We start from the raw sequence: 18,566 nt of genomic DNA on the forward strand, positions 1-18,566 counted from the left end.
ATTTGCAGGGCGATGAGTCGGAACTTTCCTTTCTTTGGGCTGTTAGTGCGTACGTTGTGAAGATTCACGGAGCATTTAATTTTTCTCCTTGGCTTGCTGCAAATATTTCTCAGGAATGTGTTGCTTTAGTAAAACTCGTGTCAGATATTTTTTCTGGGAAGCTTTGCAAGAAATGTTTCTTGTTTCAGAATGCCCTACGTTTCAAATCTCTTTTCTGAAGAGTAACGATTAATAAATCTGCAAAAGAAATGCAGTGGTGCCGATCAGACAGTCCATTCCTTTCAAAAATCATTTTTAAACAAGATGATAGTTCTGTTAGCATAATTTTATAAAATGAAGCGTTCAGCCTCACTCACTCCAATTCGTTGACTCCTATTTGTTTCCCCAGAATAGCACTTATTTCCAAATAGTTTAATTATGGTTACCTATTTTGCCTTTTGTATGGTTCCCTTATTCTTTAGCACACCAGCATTGCAGAATATAAAATCTGGCTAAAGACAGTGCCTTTAGGCATATGCAGATTTCCTTTCTCTAATTCCACCCAAAGGCAGGGCTCTAAATCGGAGATTAGGGTTAATTTTCAGCTGTGGTTCTCTTGTAGAAATCAACTTTGACTACTGTGCAACATCAATATTGTCTTATTTTTGACATCTTTTATTTAAATGATATGAACATTTAATCAGATCTTGTACAGTTTTTGTTTTGCTTTTCATCTTGGATTAGAATAAAATCATATGCAAAGAAAAGGATTTTAGCTACTTACTGGAATGAGATTAAATAGCCCTTGTGAACTGAGGAAGGTTTTCCAAAGCTAACTAAGTGGCTAGCACTCACCAAGAATTTTACTACTTGAGTTGTATCTTGTTTTAATAGGGCTATCCAGATAACCTCTGAGACATTCCTGGAGAATGTCAGCAAGCTCCATTTTTTATAGTTAAACATTGTTTCAGATTTAGTGCAACTGATTTATTGGGCAAAATATCGGATATGGTGAAGGTTGAGGAAGTGGGGCTTCAGTTCCTGATGGTATTTATTGGCCTAATCACCCACAGCCTATTTCATATGATTGTTGCATGGAAAAACAACATTTTAAAAGATCACTTCCACATGCACTGTGAAATCCAATTAATTTTTTGCTTCACACTTCCACAAAATGCCTCTAGAAGCTGTGAATGCTCCAACAGTGGAAGTTTTTAAGAAGAGACTGGACAACCATGTGTCTGAAATGATATAGGGTTTCTTGCCTGAGCAGGACACTTTATTAAAATTAAAATTAGAAAGATGTGCTTCTGAATCAAAAACAGAGCTTTTCAACCAGTGGTACAGGTACCACCTGTGGTACATTGACTCCGGCAGGTGGTACATGACCATCCTAGAAAAGTGGTAGCGGGGGAGGGGAATGAGCTGAACCGGTGGCAGCACTGCACAAGCCTGAGCGAGAGATGGCTGGAGCTGCAGGGCTGTCAGGGCTCAGTGGAAGCGCCAGGATCAGCGCCAGGTTCCAATTGGAGCTCGACACTGATCCTAGCGCTTCTGCTGAGCCCAGAAGAAGTGCCGATCAGCTGGAATGTTGCAGCATCTCCAAGGTCTTGTGATTTACATTCAGATGCTTGGCAACTGATTCATATTTATGACGGTCACAGTGTCCCAGGGTCATATGAAGTGACCAAAACGTGCTGCAACCACCCAGCAGATGGGGGGAATAAAAACCAAACACCCCCCCCACCTCACCCCCGCTGCCAATCCTCAACAGAAATGCTCACAACAATGAAAACCTCGGACAGCAGGAAGAACGCTGCCGGGTGGGCAGGCAGGTGTCTTGCTCGGCTGTGACTTGGGGTGCACTTTTTTCAGTGCCATTGTAACTTTGAACAGTCACTAAGCGAACTGTTGTAAGTCGAGGACTACGTCTACTTTATCACTTTTTTCCTTTTTGGGGGGGGGCACCAAGTTTTTGACACCTTGCTAGGCGACTGGTGGTACTCGGATGTTGCCATATCCTAAAAGTGGTACAATGGATGAAAAGGTTGAAAAGCCCTGATCAAAAACACAGGAAGCAGACCTTATATAGAGAATGTATAAGAATCCCTGAAAGTAGGCTCCACTTAAAATGTGCACTTTATTTTCAATGTAAGCCTTTGGACTGGCTCACAGCAAATCTAAATGAATGAATTGAATAAAATCCAACAAATGTACACATGTTAATATATTTTCTCATTATATCCTTGTGGCCATACGCTAGAAAGCCTTTGAGAAACTTCTACATTGGGTCTCTTTCTCGAAAGCAATTGTTCTACAGATTGCCTCCCATAGTCTGGCCCTTCCACATTTATTGGGCTACAGATCCAATCAGCTGCGTTGAGTGTTGTCCATATTGGCTGGGAGTGACGGGAATTATGGTCAAGGATGTCTGGAAAACACCACCTTGCAAAAGACTGTTCAAAAAGATACAGAATTGGAATGTAGTGGTCTTGTTCAATGAATTTATTGCACTATGCAACCTCATGACTTTTTTTTTCTCCCTCTGCAGGGTCATTTGGCTGGACAGTGGCTGTTAGTTTTCCAGAAACAGATTTTGTTTTGTTTGCTGTTTTGGTGCATTCAGAAAGCGCTAGGAACAAACCAGTTAGCTGAGAATGAGGACAGCTGAGGAGTCCTCTGGAACTGTCCTTCACCGCCTGATCCAAGAGCAGCTGAGGTATGGCAATCTTACTGAGAATCGTACACTCCTAGCCATACAGCAGCAGGCCTTACGAGGAGGAGGAAGCAGTGGGAGCCCACAGTCCTCCCTTGAGAGTCTCACACAGGATGAGAGCCAAATGGTTCAGCAATCAACACGACAAGAACCCCAGGGCCAGGAGCACCATGCAGACCACCTCTACCTGGAGAATAACATGTGCCGGTTCTACCATCCTCAGCATAAGGGAGAAGAGCTTCCCACCTACGAGGAGGCCAAAGCTCAGTCTCAGTATTATGCCACAGGACAACATGTTGGGGCCACCTTGTCTGGAGCACCTATAGAAGGAGGACAGCGCAGGACCTATGCTTCTGACATTAACAGCAAACCGCAGGATGAGTCACTGAAAGAGCTGACTCATGGTCATGTACGGTCACTCAGTGAGCAGCTCCTGCAGGTGTCCCTGGAAAGGAATGGAACTCAAGCACAGAACCACATGAGTTCCTCTCACAGCTACCCTCAACTGTCCAGGCACCACCAACTCTGTCTCTCTAGAGGAAAGTCCTCTGAAGCATCAGAGTCCCGTGCTCCTCCTCCAGAATATCCTTATATAATCCCTTCACAGGAGGCACCAGAAGGTTACCTTTCTGACCCCAGGCAGCACTACAGAGAAGGTCCAGGATTTCAACATCCTGAAGTCAGGTAACTTGGTATTAGCTTTATATTACTTTGCTTATGCTGAAAGTTGGAATTTCACAGGGTACTTTTCAAAGGGTTGTGTTCTAGTTAGTCATTAATTTGACTTAAACCTAGTCCTTTCCATCTTGTCAGAAAGCACCTTTTTTCCCCAAAGAGAAATTACCATGGGTGGTTATTACCCTAAGTGGAGATGTGTGGAATTAAACTCTTGTATCCTGTTTCAATTTTAGCTCCTCCTCTTCCCTCAATTTTACTTTTCCTTGTGAAAGAAGATTTATATTTGATTTGTGTTTGTTTCTTTTGGCTTTGTAGAGAGATTCTGTTAATGTTAGGGCAGATTGGGCGCACAACTTCCATGAACAATGTGAGAAAGAATTGGCATCCACTGTTGTCCAAAGATAAAGAAGCAACTAGTTCAGATAGTATGGGGAAATGTAAACGAGTTATAGCAGACATGCCTTATTCTTCCAAGCTTTATAAAAGAGGCACAAAGGCCATTTGATTCTGCTTTGGGAGGGGATAGTTCAGGATTCCATTTCATCACCCAGTTCACTCTTACAAAAATGGTAGTGGAAGAATCAGAGTTAAACCTCTTGTGTAACTTAGGAAGCTTATCTGAACATCCTATCTCTTTAGCATGTAATTCTCTTCCTAAGTTCATGAATTGTGCAGCAACCAATGGCTGAGAATGCTGAGGGCCAATCTTGGACATTGCTTGTTTTTTGAAATTGGCCCATAAAGAACATTCCTATTTGCTTAGAATATCAGAGTTTTACAGCTGGTTTTGAGTGGCATTTACAAGTACTTTCACAACTGCCTGCCACCATTGTGACTTGCTGAGAATGAAGGGGGAATTGAAACATATTTTCTGGCTGGAGACAACCTCTAGCGAATACTGGCAGGAAGAGATAATGCTGGAGGCAGGAAATTGGTTCTTTCCTGGGAACAAAAGAAGGTGGGGGGCAATTGTGTGCTAAAAGGAAGATGTATATATTCTTATTTGCTCTAGGATCACTTCACAAGAATGTCTGAATAACTCTGCATCAAAGAAAGGAGCCTTAGTCAGATGAGGCTATGTCTTCTCAGGAACTACTTTCCCCTTTGTGCATAAGAATGGCATCCATGTTGAATTCTACGAATTTCAATTTTCTGCTACCTGCATAGCAGTTCAATCATAAGAGCGGGAGGAGAGAGAACTCTAAACCTAACTTGTTTGTTTATACATTTGAACATTCTAGAATTTAATGGATCTTGGAGTTAGTCAAGTGGGATCATGGTAGCCATTAATTTCAATTAAATATTTATGAAACTTTACTGTGGAGTTACAGCAATCAATAGAAAACTGAGTGAGGAAAGGGTTCACAGAATGCACAAAGACCTATGTTTGATATGATTTTGGCTTAATGCAATGTAAAAACCTCACTGTGGCTTGTAAATGTGGGTTTATAGCTTAGCATAACGTGACTAATCAGAGGTGGGTTTTTTTTTAAAAAAATGGAGAAAATGAAAGCATGGCATAGCAGTGTTGAACAAAACACTGAATTAAGGATTAAAGTGCAAATAATAAACTGGATAGCATTGGTTGTACTATGGAATCCATGCTTTATGAAACCAGATTTATGTTTTTCTCAAAATCAGGAGCCTTTATGCAAATAGTAATCAAAAATGCTGCACTGCCAATCTTATTAGTGGATAACTGGAATTTAAAGCAGTCTTGAATGGTTTACCCACTCTAGGCTACCATATCTAGACTGAAAAAATGTGGATGACACCAAAGGGTAGCAAAGAGAAACCCTAATTACCATCTAGTGGTTGTCCAGACTTTTGCATCAGATGTGGAAATCTTAATCCAATCTTCTATGTTCTAAAACTCTCCTAGTTTAGTTAGCGAAACAGTGTTCAGCTAACAAATATTAAAGGTGTAGAGTTTTTAAAGCCCAGGGTGTTTAAGTTGTCCATATGGCTGACCCAGATACTTGAGCTTTGCTACATATAGGGCTGGGGCCTTCCTTTTAGAAAGTACTTATCTTTAATTTCTTCATCTTTTAATTTTTTAGGATGATGCAAACTCCGATGTCCCAAGCTTTCTTGCCACAACAGGCTGCTCTCTGCCATAACCATCTGGGATCACTCACTTCAGCTGGCGTGGCAGCTTTGATGGCAACTCAGGCTGCTTCTGCTAGTAACCACCTGTCCCAAATAGAAGCTGTGTTGATGGAGAATAAGAAGTTGTTAAGAGAGAATGAGACATTGCAAAGAGAAAATGAGTTGTTACGGAGGGAACTGGAGAGCTACAATGAAAAGGCCAACCGGATTCAAAAGGTAAAGACCAAGCATAGCTCTACTTTAGCCAACCTATCTTTAGCCAATCAAAATATATGCAGACTAATACAGATTTTGTCATGGAAGATGAAACGATTGCAGTCAAGGAGAAAGTCATAGTCATAATTAAACTTTATAAAATTTAAATCCTTATTCAGTGTGAGAAAAGGATATCTGTTGACTGTCTCTCATCTATCTTGGCAGCAAGAGTGGAGAATCTGGTTTTAAGTTATCCAACTGTAGGAAAACTTGGTTGATGGGCCAGAGCAGGTCTTTTCAGGTTAATAAGCATGTTTGGAATTTTGAGAGCATATTGCAGAATATTTCGCAATAATTTTCATGTGATGCAGCAGCATGTTCATTACCATCACCATTTTCTTTTGGATTTTTGTATTCTGAACAGATTGGCATAATTACAAAGCACTGAATTTGGAAATAGCCATCCATCATTTTTGTCTTTTAAGAATCTTTATGGGGCCTTCATTGCAGAATGCCTATTTGGAAATAAAGAAAATGCTAGAAATGATATGCTTTATATTATGTCAGCTTCCATTTTTAAAGTTTGATTGGTGTTACATTCCCACACCATTTAGATGGAATTGCTCATTATAAGTTTGTGTTATACAATAGTTATAATTGTTCATTGCACATAAGTACACAAAGCAGGCCTTTTGGAGTTCAGAAACCAGAAATGGTACATAAAAACAGTATTTTATCAGGACCAATAATTGGTCTTTCTAATCTCAGTATATTATTTACTTCAATGAAGGCATGCAAGGTCAGTGGTGAAAGTTGATTTATGTGTCCCAAATAAGTACTCATGTTATGAGTGGTAGGATTATCCATTCCAGTAGTGAGGGCAATTAAATAAAAAAACATACGCAGCATTTTCTGCTACTTGAAGTCATCAAGTATGATAATTTTAATAATTATCTGCCTGATTTTTTTTAAAAAAAGCATATCAAGTCCATTTTGAAATAGCAATGCACAAGTTACACTAAGTTACGGTTTCCATAGTTTATTGAAGAAGCCACTGTAACTTTGTTCACGTGTGACACTTAGCCATAAATCATGCTTTACAAATCCCAATAACTGGGTTCACTCATTCTGCTAAGCAAAGCAAAATAAAGTTCTGGCATGGTAATTCAGATAAGCTTGAACTGACAGCACAAAATTATGCATCAACAACATGACAGCCACTAAACCCCCTCCCCCCAGCACCACTGTTTCCCTACAATTAAAATAATAGTGCTGAGATCTTCCAAAATCTTGCCTCAAATTTTCATGCAGTCTCTCGTGAGATTGTTCTTTGTTGTACTTTCTTGCATACAACTATCATGTAAGAGCCCTTTGTGAGATCTAGGGAAACTGAAAAGATTGCTTACCTCTGTCCTGTTCTATTACTCTGTGATTTGTTTGGGCTTGGAGTTACCTGTGAATCCAGCCATTGTGTTTGGAACAATCATGATTTCACTGGAAGAGCAGAGGGGCTCATCATAGTGCTTTGCTTTCAGCAACATTTCCCCAGATGCTCTCCTTTTTGCCTTTGGTTTCCCAGAAACAGCTGTCCTGAAAACCATCTCCTTTAATACTTTTCAATTACTCCCCCTCCCTTTTAAACAGCTGTGGAGCACAAGCTAACAGGACCCAACTGATCTTAAGTTGAAGCAGTTGTTGAGTGGAGAGAGAAAAGAGTCTGTTCACCTTTTCTGCTAACAGTTGTGCTCTCTTGTTATCTGGCCCTCCCTCCTGGGCTCTTGGTGAGCAAGACACAGAAGCTTTTGTGCAGAAACACACAAGGAGAGGCTGTGGCAGCCTAGCTTCAGCCAAGGGCGAGAATACTCTTCTTGAAGCCATTGAGTTATTTGGGGGAGGGTCTGGCACGTGCCAGGGCTGCAGAGGGAATATGCCAGGCCTGCAAAGTAGTAAAGTGGTAACAATGGAACATGAAACTGCATGCCAGTTGGAACTAAGGAAGAATAGGGCAGATGTGTAAAAAAAAGAGAATAAAAAAGCCCCACAGCATATCCTGAAGTATTCTAATAGAACAGTGTAATATGATTTAGGTCAGGGGTCCCCAACTCCCGGTCTGTGGACCAGTACCGGGCCATGGCATGCCAGCAACCAGTCTGCATAAAGAAGCAGAGCCCCATCCACGAGATGCAGGCAGCACACAAAACCACACACCCTCCGGTCTGCAGAAAAACCTCTCTCCATGGAACCTGGTCCCTGGTGCCCAAAAGGTTGGGGACCTCTAACTCATAAATTGTAAACACCTAATGTGATGATTTTACTGTCTACTGCTTCACAACTTTAGGATCATTTTGGCCCGGTTCATATTATCAACTTCTTTGAATAGCAGAAAGATGCAACCGCCATTGCTTGTTTATAGTTTTTGTAATGAATATTGTTGCTGTTATCCAGCAGGTGTCAAACCCAACTCAATACAGGCTGAGAAATATAGTAAATGGTGTAAAATGAAAAAAAAGAGCAATGATACATTGGAATTTGAGAAACCAGAATAACATAATTGGCTTATTTAAATTATCTTGAAGGAGGCGGCAGTGACGCTGACTTAGCCTTTGTATGATTATTTTAATCCTCCTTAAAGCTTTTAAATTGCTTTAAATACTAATGTGTTTTCTCACTAAGGTTTTTATGACAGTTTTATACATTTCATCATAACCACTTGTGTGTTGTATATACTGTATATATACACACAACATGTAATATAAACACTATATTTATAAAATACTATTTTTAATTAAAAAATCATTATAGTAATATTTTAGCATCAGTACACAGCCTAGGTGTTTTGGTCTAGTAATAGAAAATGTTGGAAATGATGACTGACCCATGAATAAACTATTTATGAAAACAATGGCTTGAGAGAGTGATAACATCAAGAAACGTCTAACTATTACAGTTTCCAGTTCAGTTATGTGTTGTGAGAGGCTGGCTTTCCTAACTCATGCATATTTGGTTCTTGAACTGAAGATTACTGCATTCAATTTCATGTTCAGATAGTGAGTTTTGATTATTACGAAATGTTTAATTTGTATTCCAGTGCAATTTTGAAGTTCAGTTGTTGAGGAAATACTCATTACTATACAGGTAGTCGTTGGCTTACGACCACAATTGAGCCCAAAATTTCCGTTGCTAAGTGAAACATTTGTTAACTGAATTTTGCCCCATTGTACGACCTTTCTTGCCACAGCGGTTAAGTGAATCACTGCAGTTATTAAGTTAGTAACCTGGTTGTTAAGTGAACCTGGCTTCCCCATTGACTTTGCTTGTCAGAAGGTCGCAAAAGGGGATCATGTGATCCCAGGACACTGCAACAGTCATAAGTGTGAGAAATGGTCATAAGTCACTTTTTTCAGTGCCGTTGTAACTTTGAATGGTCACTAAATGAACTATTGTAAGTCAAGGACTACCTGTAATTTGTGGATTTTATTATGCAGATATATTTTAACCCAAATGTTCTGGTTTTCATACTTAGTTGGAAAGCGAAATTCAACAAATTTCAGAAGATTATGAAAATCTAATGAAAGGATCATTAAAACGAGAAGCCTTGGAGAAAACCATGAGAAACAAGAAGGATGGGGAAATGAGGAGGTTGCAAGACTTCAATCGAGATCTCAAAGGTAAGGCAATTTGGAAAGGTCAGATTCTAAATTTGGGTGGTGTGTGTTGTGTTTGAAATTTCTGGTCTCAGATACTTTGCAACCACCCTATGTACCATTTAACACAATCCGGCTAGGAAGTATTCAGGTTCATATCGCTACAGCCATTGATTCAGTAGCCACTGAGACTCAGATTGGTGCATCTGCTGCTGCAGCTGGCTTTTCTTCCTCTTTGGCGGTAAGATTGTGCTTATGCATTGGAGGAAAAGAGTTGACCATCACTGCCCATTGGCACAATGGTTAATGGTGATCGGAATTAAAAGGCAGGTTGTGACCAAGAGGTGAGGGGAGCAGTACACCTTCATGGCATGTTGATAGTTTTTCAAAATCACTTTTGAACTGAATCATTTAGCTTGAAAGGTTCCAAAAAGCTATCTAGTTATTTTTCAGGCTGTAAATCTTATAAAGCTCTTGGAATCCAGAGAAATATTGTTCTTAATTAAACTTCTAAGAAATAAAGCATTTATTTCTAAAGCAATATTTGTGCCATTATTAGCAGCTGTGCTCCCCAACTATGTTAGCACAATAGCACCTTTGGCAAGCGATAAATAACTGTCTGTGCCCTTCTAGAAATCCATGAATATTTGAACATTGAAATGTGTTCTAATCTTGTCTTTTCTTTCCATTTGTTATAGAGCGATTAGAGTCTGCAAACAAACAATTGGCCAACCGAGCACAGGAAAACCATGACGGAAACCAAGGGACTATGGCAAAACTTGTTGCTCAAAGTAAGCCTCTTGAAAACCTTTTGCTATTTCAACTGTATTTCTACTCCACGTGTGCCCTTCTGATAGTATACTGCTGCATAATCTCTAGTTCAGGGGTCCTCAACCTTGGCAACTTTAAGACTTGTGGACTTCAACTCCCAGAATTCCTCAGCCAGCTTTGCTGGCTGAGGAATTCTGGGAGTTGAAGTCCACAAGTCTTAAAGTTGCCAAGGTTGAGGACCCCTGCTCTAGTTCTGCATTTGCATAGCAATGTTCTATTCCTTGTATCTGTGCTTCAAACAAGCTGGGAAGAAGATAAGTCTGTGGTCCCTTTAAGATTGAAAAGGAGGCGGATCCTCCTTTGGAAGCTTTTTGCTGTTCCCCTGAGGAGGCCAAGTTATTCTTGGCACTTCAACTAGAGCCATTAATCACAGCAACCATCAGTGTGACCTGGATTCTTTGCATTCCAATGGCTGTTCTGGCTGTTCCAGCACACAAGCTGTACTCCCTCCTCTCAAAGTCTGAGGTCCAAGATGTTTCTTGCTGCTGCTCTGGATTTTTGAAAAGAGGGTTTGTTGCCAAAGGATGAGAATTGGCCTGGTGATGGGGGTTGAAGTTGGCAGGGAATGTGCTTTATACTCAACTTTTGCCCAGCCAATTTAAGAAACCACCTCTCTCCTTCTAGAAAATTAGCCCTGCTTCAGAAGTAGCTCTTTTCCTGGCCTTATAAATACAGCAGTGGGAAACAGTAATCCTTTGCATAATTACTCAGAAAAACTCTGCTTTTCACTTAGGCAGCTATCCTGTTGTTTAGAATTAGAATCTCCATTTATTATTTGAAGGGTTATGACTTTTCTGTCTGCTTCATTAGAATGGCTCTACCTCTTGATCGTTTCAGCAAATCATGACTAAGTGGTAGAGTATGCATCATGTCCTTATCATTTAGTTTCCACATATAATTATTGTGGCAGTTTGGCCACCACACTTTGGTCTCTTGAAGATGAGAAAAACTTACAAATAATGCTAGAGTCTTTCTGAGACTGGGGTTAAGCTGTTTGGTGCCCTCTGCAGACTCATGAATGAAATTGCTAGAGATAGTCATGCTTCCCTAACCTTTGGTGTAGGATAGGGTAAGAGGAAGGAAATGACATAGATTACTAGATATGTAGGGCATAAAATATATTCCTCTACAACAATGGCAGAGAATCTGTGGCTTTCATATATTGCCATATTCCAATACCTGTTATTGCTAGCCAATATGACCAATGATTCAGGATGATGCAAATTGTAATCCAATATCATCTGAAAAGGTACAGAATTCTTGAATCTGTTCTATATAAGCATGGTTTTCAACTTCCCACAAATTCTTCATCTTACCTTGTTGGGCCCCAGTTATGATCACATGGAAAACCATGGCATGAAGCATGAGCTAAAAAAATAATAGGAACATTGTGTAAGATCAAAGTACTATGGCACAATGGTGCGTGATTTTTCCTCGAGTCTGATAGTTTCCTAGGTGTGAGCCCTGTATAATCCTGTCGTGGAATTATTTAAATAATCAACAGATTATAGAAAATGAAGGCAATACCCATTTCTCATCTAAAAACTTGGGAACTGGACTTAGTGTGTTACAGTTAAAATTATCTTTAAGGATACTCTGTCAGAAATATGGCTTTCCCTTGACTACAAAGAGTACATAGCTGTGATTTATGCCAAACTTCCTCTTTGTTTTGTCTTCAGACTATGAATATCAGCAAGAAAGGGAAAAGTTACAGCGGGAAATTGCACGTTTACATGGCACTCATGAAGATCAACGTCGGCGGGCTGAACTGTTGGAGCAGGCTCTGAGCAGTGCTCAAGCCCGCACTGTTAAAATGGAAGATGAGCTGCAGAAGAAACGAGCGTATGTAGAGAAAGTAGAACGGCTGCAACAGGCCCTGGGCCAGCTCCAGGCTGCGTGTGAAAAGCGTGAGCAACTGGAACTGCGTCTCCGGACCCGCTTAGAGCAGGAGCTGAAGATACTGCGGGCTCAGCAGGTAAGAGAAGAACCAAGTAATAATGGCAAAAAAGGATAAAGAATATTCTGGTTACTAAGTTTGGAAAGCAGTTTTGAAAGTTTGGAGTAATCACATACTGATGGATTTTTGTCCTATGTTATCTCCTTTCTAAAGACCCAGTGATTTTACTGTCCATTAATGTAGGAAGAATGTATCTCTAGAATGCTCACGTAGTATTACCTCAAGCCCAATAATAGAAGAATGTTTGTGGAACAAGTCTAAACAACATTATGGAAGATATACTTCCTCTTCTGTCTTTTTACACAACTAATCAATGTAATGATCTAAGAATTTGTAGATGCAAGTATACCAAGGCTATTACGGTACTCTACAAGTGGAAGTTGAATAATTTATTTGGCAATAGTTAGCAATCTGTTTATCAGTTGATCTTTTTAATTAACATTTATTGAAATTTTGTTAATCATAAAATGTTAAGATTTTATAAAAGGAAATCATGCATATTATCAAGAATAACTCCTATTTGAGCAGGAAATTAAATGAAAACAGTGACTGGGTGTAAAATCAAATCTGTATTTTTTAAAAAAAATTAAAACACTTTTCAGATAAGCAACTTTTTACTAGATTCAGATGATCCAAATGTGAGCCAATCCAGGAAAACGTTGAGTCCCTTCAAACTGTGATGGGAAATATAAGGTATATACTGAATCTCCTGGAGAAAAACTCCCTAGAACATATGCTTAATTCTTGCATATTTCTTTTAATCTGGAGTTCCAAAACTACTTCCATTCTAGCTCTATATCCTTGGGCCAAGGTGGAGCAGAAGGCAATTTATGATCTAGCAGATCTGTGGTTGATTCTAGTCAATTTTACTTCTGGAAAGAAAAGCTTTGAATTAGGCAGAAGTAATTTGCTATGTGGAAACACCATTAGATTCTTATAGGCCAAAAAAATAGCTGACTCCAGACTTCCCAATTTTTTTAAGCCTGATTTTTACAGGTAGGCTATAGTGGAGTACAAGGGAGATGCCATAAACAAACATGTGCCTCATCTTGGTCTGGGCCTACTATGTTAAATGCTGGAATTGACTGCTTTTGTTGAAGCACCAAACACGTATTAAATGCATCTCTCTCTTTTGCTTTGCTACTCCAGAGGCAGATGGGAGCCCCAGGTGGAGGATCCTCTGAGTTGAATGCCCACATACTGTCTGAACAGCTGAGAGAAAGGGAAGAGAAAATCTTGGCCCTGGAGGCTGACATGACCAAATGGGAGCAAAAGTACCTGGAGGAGTGTACTATGCGACAGTTTGCTATGGATGCTGCTGCCACAGCTGCTGCACAACGGGACACCACCATTATCAACCACTCCCCGCGCCATTCTCCCAACAGCAGCTTTGACGAAGACCTTTTGCTTGCAAACCACAAGCATCAGGAGATGGAAAACAGGTTTGTCTTGTTAGAGAAAGTTCCAAGAGGCTTAGGCCCAGCAGAAAGAAAGACATTTATCCTTTTTAATCCTGCACTGATTTTTAAAAAATGGCTCTCTTACCAAACAACATTCAAAACATGCCAAAGAGAGCAGATTAATAGCAGTTTCTTTTTTGCAAAATGCAACAGGAGGGCACGGGTTAAGGGGTGCTTGGAAGAAAGGCTTTATTGAACTGCTAGACTTTAACATTCTGATGGGTGCTTCCTACATATTGTGATGTGGTGCTGGTGGTTTCCTTCCTTATTGTTCATTTTCTTTCCCAGGTTAAAAGAACTTCATGCCCAAATCCTTGAGAAGGATGCAGTCATCAAGGTCCTGCAACAGCGCTCTCGGAAGGACCCCAACAAGGCTCATCAGGGCTCCCTACGACCTGCAAAATCAGTGCCATCAGTGTTTGCAGCTTCTGGCATGCAATGTTGGCCAGGAAACTCTGCCAGTGAAAGTGATTCCCAGAGCAATCCAGAGAACAAGGGTAGGATTCTATAGTTACATGTATTTAGATTGCACGTTCAATGATTCCACTTAGGCATTTTAAGATACATGCTGGTTTTGTATTTACAGTATTTGTGTTGTTTTTCCATTCCCATACCCTTACGCTTTTACCAAGTGATTTTGGCTCACTTCAGATTTTCCAAATCTGTGGTTGACAAGATCAGGGAAGTGAAACTGTGTGAGATAACAAAAATGTAACATGCTATCAGACCAACAGAGTTAGCGCAAACTACGATTGGCAGATCCAATAAAACAGTATAGTGAAGACAAACTAGTTTTAGGAAAGTTCCTTGCAAGAGTATTCCAAATGTCACATTCCTAGACTTCCAGTTTGCGTTATTCTCTGAGGCCATTGGCCATTAATTAGAGTCATGAATTGGTTATCTACAATTCTTTGCCTTCTCTTGGTCATTAAGAAGCCTCACTGTGGAATTTCCATCCATGTAGCCTACTTTGAGAGGCTGAATACATATCTATAACAGTTTAGCAGGATATCTTTTTAATTATTTCCTTGTAGATGTTCATGTTAGAAATAAATAGGAGAAAATATAAAAGAGTGCAATTTTCCTGTTGGTAATTAAGGGCTATCCGTAAATATTACTGATTACTTGATGGCTGACTTCATACATTATACATAAGCTTAAATGGTTTGTATGGATGTGGCTTGCATGGTTTATGACAAGATTATCAGTTATTCTGTTCAGAAAGTAGGCAAACCGTAGTTTGCAATATGTGAACCCTTAACAATATTAATTTGATACACTGATCTAGAAATTTTTTTTGGTTCTTCAGCACTCAAGGCCTCAGCAGAATCAACTGTCCCATCAACTTGTATCCCCTTCCACACCAAACATGGCAGCAAAGATGGAAGTACACAGACTGAAGGTCTTCCCACAAACGTTCCATGTGACGAGTCCAGGTTCCATGTTGAAAAAAACAGTGGTGCAGCAAGTTCCCTAGGTAAGGACCAGTTGATGAGTGAACCCATGGAGCTTGACCTTCTCTTTTAGACTTCCTAGTAGCCATATTCATAGTATACCCAGTGACCTGCCTTCTCTGCCAGAGATGCCTGTGAGGGTTTACATAACTAAGAGGTGAACACAGTGCTGCCGCAGCAGGCCAAATACCAGGACTAAGATTCTTCCCATAGTGACTAATCATGAGTTTCATGCAATGCAGCATAGGCTTATCCTGGAGGAGTAGGTGGGGCTGATGTAGGAAGAGCAAGAGACAGACATTAAATAATAAATGGGTGTTTAAATTCTCTGTATTCACTGTCATATTTTCTTCAACGGTAAATTCCAGAAGTGTCTACTTACCCACTGTTTAAAACAGCAGTTGCTGATAGTGATTACCAGGGCTGAACCTTAGCTTAAACCAAAGCCATGACCCTAAGAGGAGTTTCTTATAAGCATAAAATTATATTCAGAATTTATACAGAGAACTAGATTTGATCAGCCTTCTCCAATCCATGTCCCTAATAAATAACGTAGTCTTCGGAATTGATTAATATTTTGCATATTTTATCAGTGATCAAGGAGTTTTCAATCAGGTTTTGATGTATTTCCCATATGTCTGCTTCATATACTATATTAGGCAGAACACTTAAGATTTTCTTGGTTTTATTGTTTATTAAAAACATTTATATAGCCGCCCATCTTTCAGCCAACTCAGGTTTTGATTAGTGTAATGTCTGAACTCCCAACACTGATTTGCAGGTCATGAATTGTGGCTTAGGATATATGAATTTGATATTCATGGATAAGCAACATAATTTAATCCAGTTTATAACTGCAGCCATGGGGATTGTTACAGCTACAAAATCTACTTTTCAAATCTTGTCTGTAAGACTGATTTAAGTTTAGCTTGTGGCATCAAAATGAAAAGTTTTGCTATGACAAACACTAGGGCTACAAGTGGTTTGTCTTGTACCTAAGCCAAATGTAGCTTGCAGCTTTGTATTTCCTCCAAATGTCTGTAGTAACATGGCTTGTTTTTCTTTGCAGAGATGTTGCCAGCTGCTAAAATTTTTGACCTGTCAGACATGGTGGAGATTCTCATCTGAGGTGCAGGAGCTCCTCTATGGACCAGACCCAGGTGCTCTTTTCTGCCTTAGTGGATTTCTGCCTTCTCAGGAGACAGTAGCGGACCAAGCACACAGCCTGAGGAGCCCTTCACCAATTAGAATGCTCTGTGGAAAGCAGTACTAAAGACTTTACAAGGCGAGCTGGAAGAGATCAGCAACCAGATAGTTGATTTGAGGATGAGAATCTCCAACTGTGGGAGATACCCAAGTTTGGATAGTGCCTCCTAGGAAAATTATTCTGCAGTACCCCGAACAACAACTCAGGGGCTATGAGTTGAGGTTAATGCTTACATCAAGGCAGCTGTTCCACTTTTTCCTCTGCTGCTGGTTTTTCCCAAAAGATGGGAATACAACTGGGAAGTCAAGTGGGATTTTTATGCTGCCTGGGTAAGGCCCTAGATGTGGTGGCATGTTGAGGTTTGGCACTGGAAGAGGTGATATACATAATACACAAGGCTTTTGGCAGATGCCCGAACCTGAGGTGTAAACTAAAAGCAGGGGTGTCTGGTGCTGGTATGGCTAGAATCAATTTGCCGTACTCTTCTCCCAACTCTGTTCACTGTTCAGTTCAGAAGCAGAGGAACTGCTGCAAATATTGGGACGTCCAAGTGATGATCTGGAAAACGACCTATCATAGATCTTGAGGGGAAGGGGGAATCACAAAAACAATGCCGCTATTTTGTAAATATCTTCTATAAGCCACAGTCCCTCTGTTGTGGCTCTTTCTGTTCTGTTCTAATATTTGCAGTAGATCTGCTTCATATCACAGAACTATTTTTCCCCTTTGTTTTGTTGTCAGATTTCTTCAATATTTGCTTTTTCCCCCTTTTTTCTTCCATTTCATATCCTGTTTGTCGTGAGTTAAATATCCGCCTTTGCAGTCCTTCAGATTCCCTTTCCTTTGAAGCCATTTCCCATGATGCTTTAGACTGGAATTTCCCTAGTCTTTGTTTGAGCGGCAGCCAGGAACCAGTTGTTTCTGTTTCTATCCTGCCATTGCCAAATTATCCTCTTCTAAGCTGGATACATCTCTGTGTGGTGTAAATCAGCACAGCTGTATGGGGGATGAAGGGCTTTGATGGAGAATTCCATTTGGGTCTAAAGCAAGATTACAACTGGATCTCTTATTAATAAGAATGGATGTTATTCTATTTGTAAAAAAATGGAAAAGTGAATCAAAACTGTATTGAGAGACAAGGCAGAGTGTGAGTGCAGAAGTTTGGGTTAAATTGGTGGTGTTTTGAAGTGGCTGAAAGTGATAATTTTATAATTAATTAAAGGGCATTTGTGGGAATGATGTGTGTTTGAACATGGGGATGGAAAACAACATTGTGTCCCAAATTTGTGTTTTTCAAAAGAATCTGGAGAAAATATTTGTTAAAGGCACATCCTTTCTTTTCTTTGGAATCACTCCAGAATCTGCATTCAGCAGCCTTCTTTGCTCTCTCCTACCTACTGACAGCTGGCTTCTGACAGTAGTCAACTCTCAAATGAGTGCATTACTTAACTCCGTCAAACCTTTTGTTTGATTTCGCCATCATACACTTTCATCCCCTCCTCTGCTTCCTAGTTAAACATATGCATTTGCTGGACAACTGCATTGGAAAAAAGGAAAAAAATCCCTCCATAAATGTGTAAAAACGGTATGTGGCTATTGTGTGTTGTTTACAAAGTGAAAAACAGCAAACAAAGAGTTATGAGAGAGAAGCACAGCTTAATATATTTCATATTAATATTTGGTATTCCTTTTAAAATATTTTTGTGCTGTGAACTTTTTTTTCCTGCCAGACAGTGAGGGGTGTTTTTGTTTTGTTTTTGGTGCATTTTAAGTTATCTTAAATATTTAAATGTAAACCTGACTGTTTCTTATGCCGCCCTATACCGAGATTGCTGTAGCATTCCACTTGGTATAACAATATTTTAATAAAAATATTGTTGAATAAGACTGAGACTATGTTTTACTATGCAATGCACATTTGTGAATGGAGGATGCAAGGATGCTAAAGTACCCAAAAGCAATTGGGGTGAGTTTGTCTTGAAATTACCCATGTTAAAACACTTGTACATACAGGTTTAATAAATTGTTATTATGATTATTACCTCTAAGGTGCAGCCCTTTCCCATCTGATGTTTGCTCTTGATACTCTTACCTACTGACAAGCTAACAATCGGTCATATAGCTACCATTCAAAGTTGTACTCAAAGTTTACAATCCGTCCTCATAAATAGTATAAGTAAGTTACGACTGCTGCATACAAACACCTTATGTGGTCAAAATGACTTCATTTCAGGCACTTGGCAACTCACTGATTGTTGTGTCCCGAGTCACCTGACCACAATTTGCAAGGTTTTCTTTTTGCTCTTTTCCAGCAGAAACTTCCCATCGGATATCCT

The 18,566-nt window shown here is 39.9% G+C and overlaps 1 protein-coding gene across 1 annotated transcript; it reads left to right on the forward strand.

Moving 5' to 3' along the window:
- The first annotated feature begins 2,575 nt into the window (after positions 1-2,575).
- AMOTL2 (angiomotin like 2) lies at positions 2,576-18,183 on the forward strand. Its single transcript, XM_015815602.1, has 9 exons — positions 2,576-3,379; positions 5,434-5,698; positions 9,201-9,345; positions 10,020-10,112; positions 11,832-12,127; positions 13,259-13,551; positions 13,858-14,066; positions 14,879-15,046; positions 16,093-18,183. Exons 1-9 carry the CDS (start codon positions 2,637-2,639, stop codon positions 16,149-16,151), a joined length of 2,271 nt encoding a protein of 756 aa, XP_015671088.1. The 5' UTR covers positions 2,576-2,636; the 3' UTR covers positions 16,152-18,183.
- Positions 18,184-18,566: the final 383 nt, after the last annotated feature.

This window comes from Protobothrops mucrosquamatus, unplaced genomic scaffold (assembly GCF_001527695.2).
Source record: "Protobothrops mucrosquamatus isolate PMUCROS unplaced genomic scaffold, P.Mucros_1.0 scaffold353, whole genome shotgun sequence".
Taxonomy (NCBI): domain Eukaryota; kingdom Metazoa; phylum Chordata; class Lepidosauria; order Squamata; family Viperidae; genus Protobothrops; species Protobothrops mucrosquamatus.

What these genes read in the sequence shown, in the direction of transcription:
- AMOTL2 (XM_015815602.1), top strand. Translation starts at nt 2,637, where the DNA reads ATGAGGACAGCTGAGGAGTCCTCTGGAACTGTCCTTCACCGCCTGATC. An exon ending in CTTCAATCGAGATCTCAAAG is followed by an intron (nt 9,346 to 10,019) that starts GTAAGGCAATTT and finishes CATTTGTTATAG; the next exon opens with AGCGATTAGAGTCTGCAAAC. An exon ending in CATCAGGAGATGGAAAACAG is followed by an intron (nt 13,552 to 13,857) that starts GTTTGTCTTGTT and finishes TTTCTTTCCCAG; the next exon opens with GTTAAAAGAACTTCATGCCC.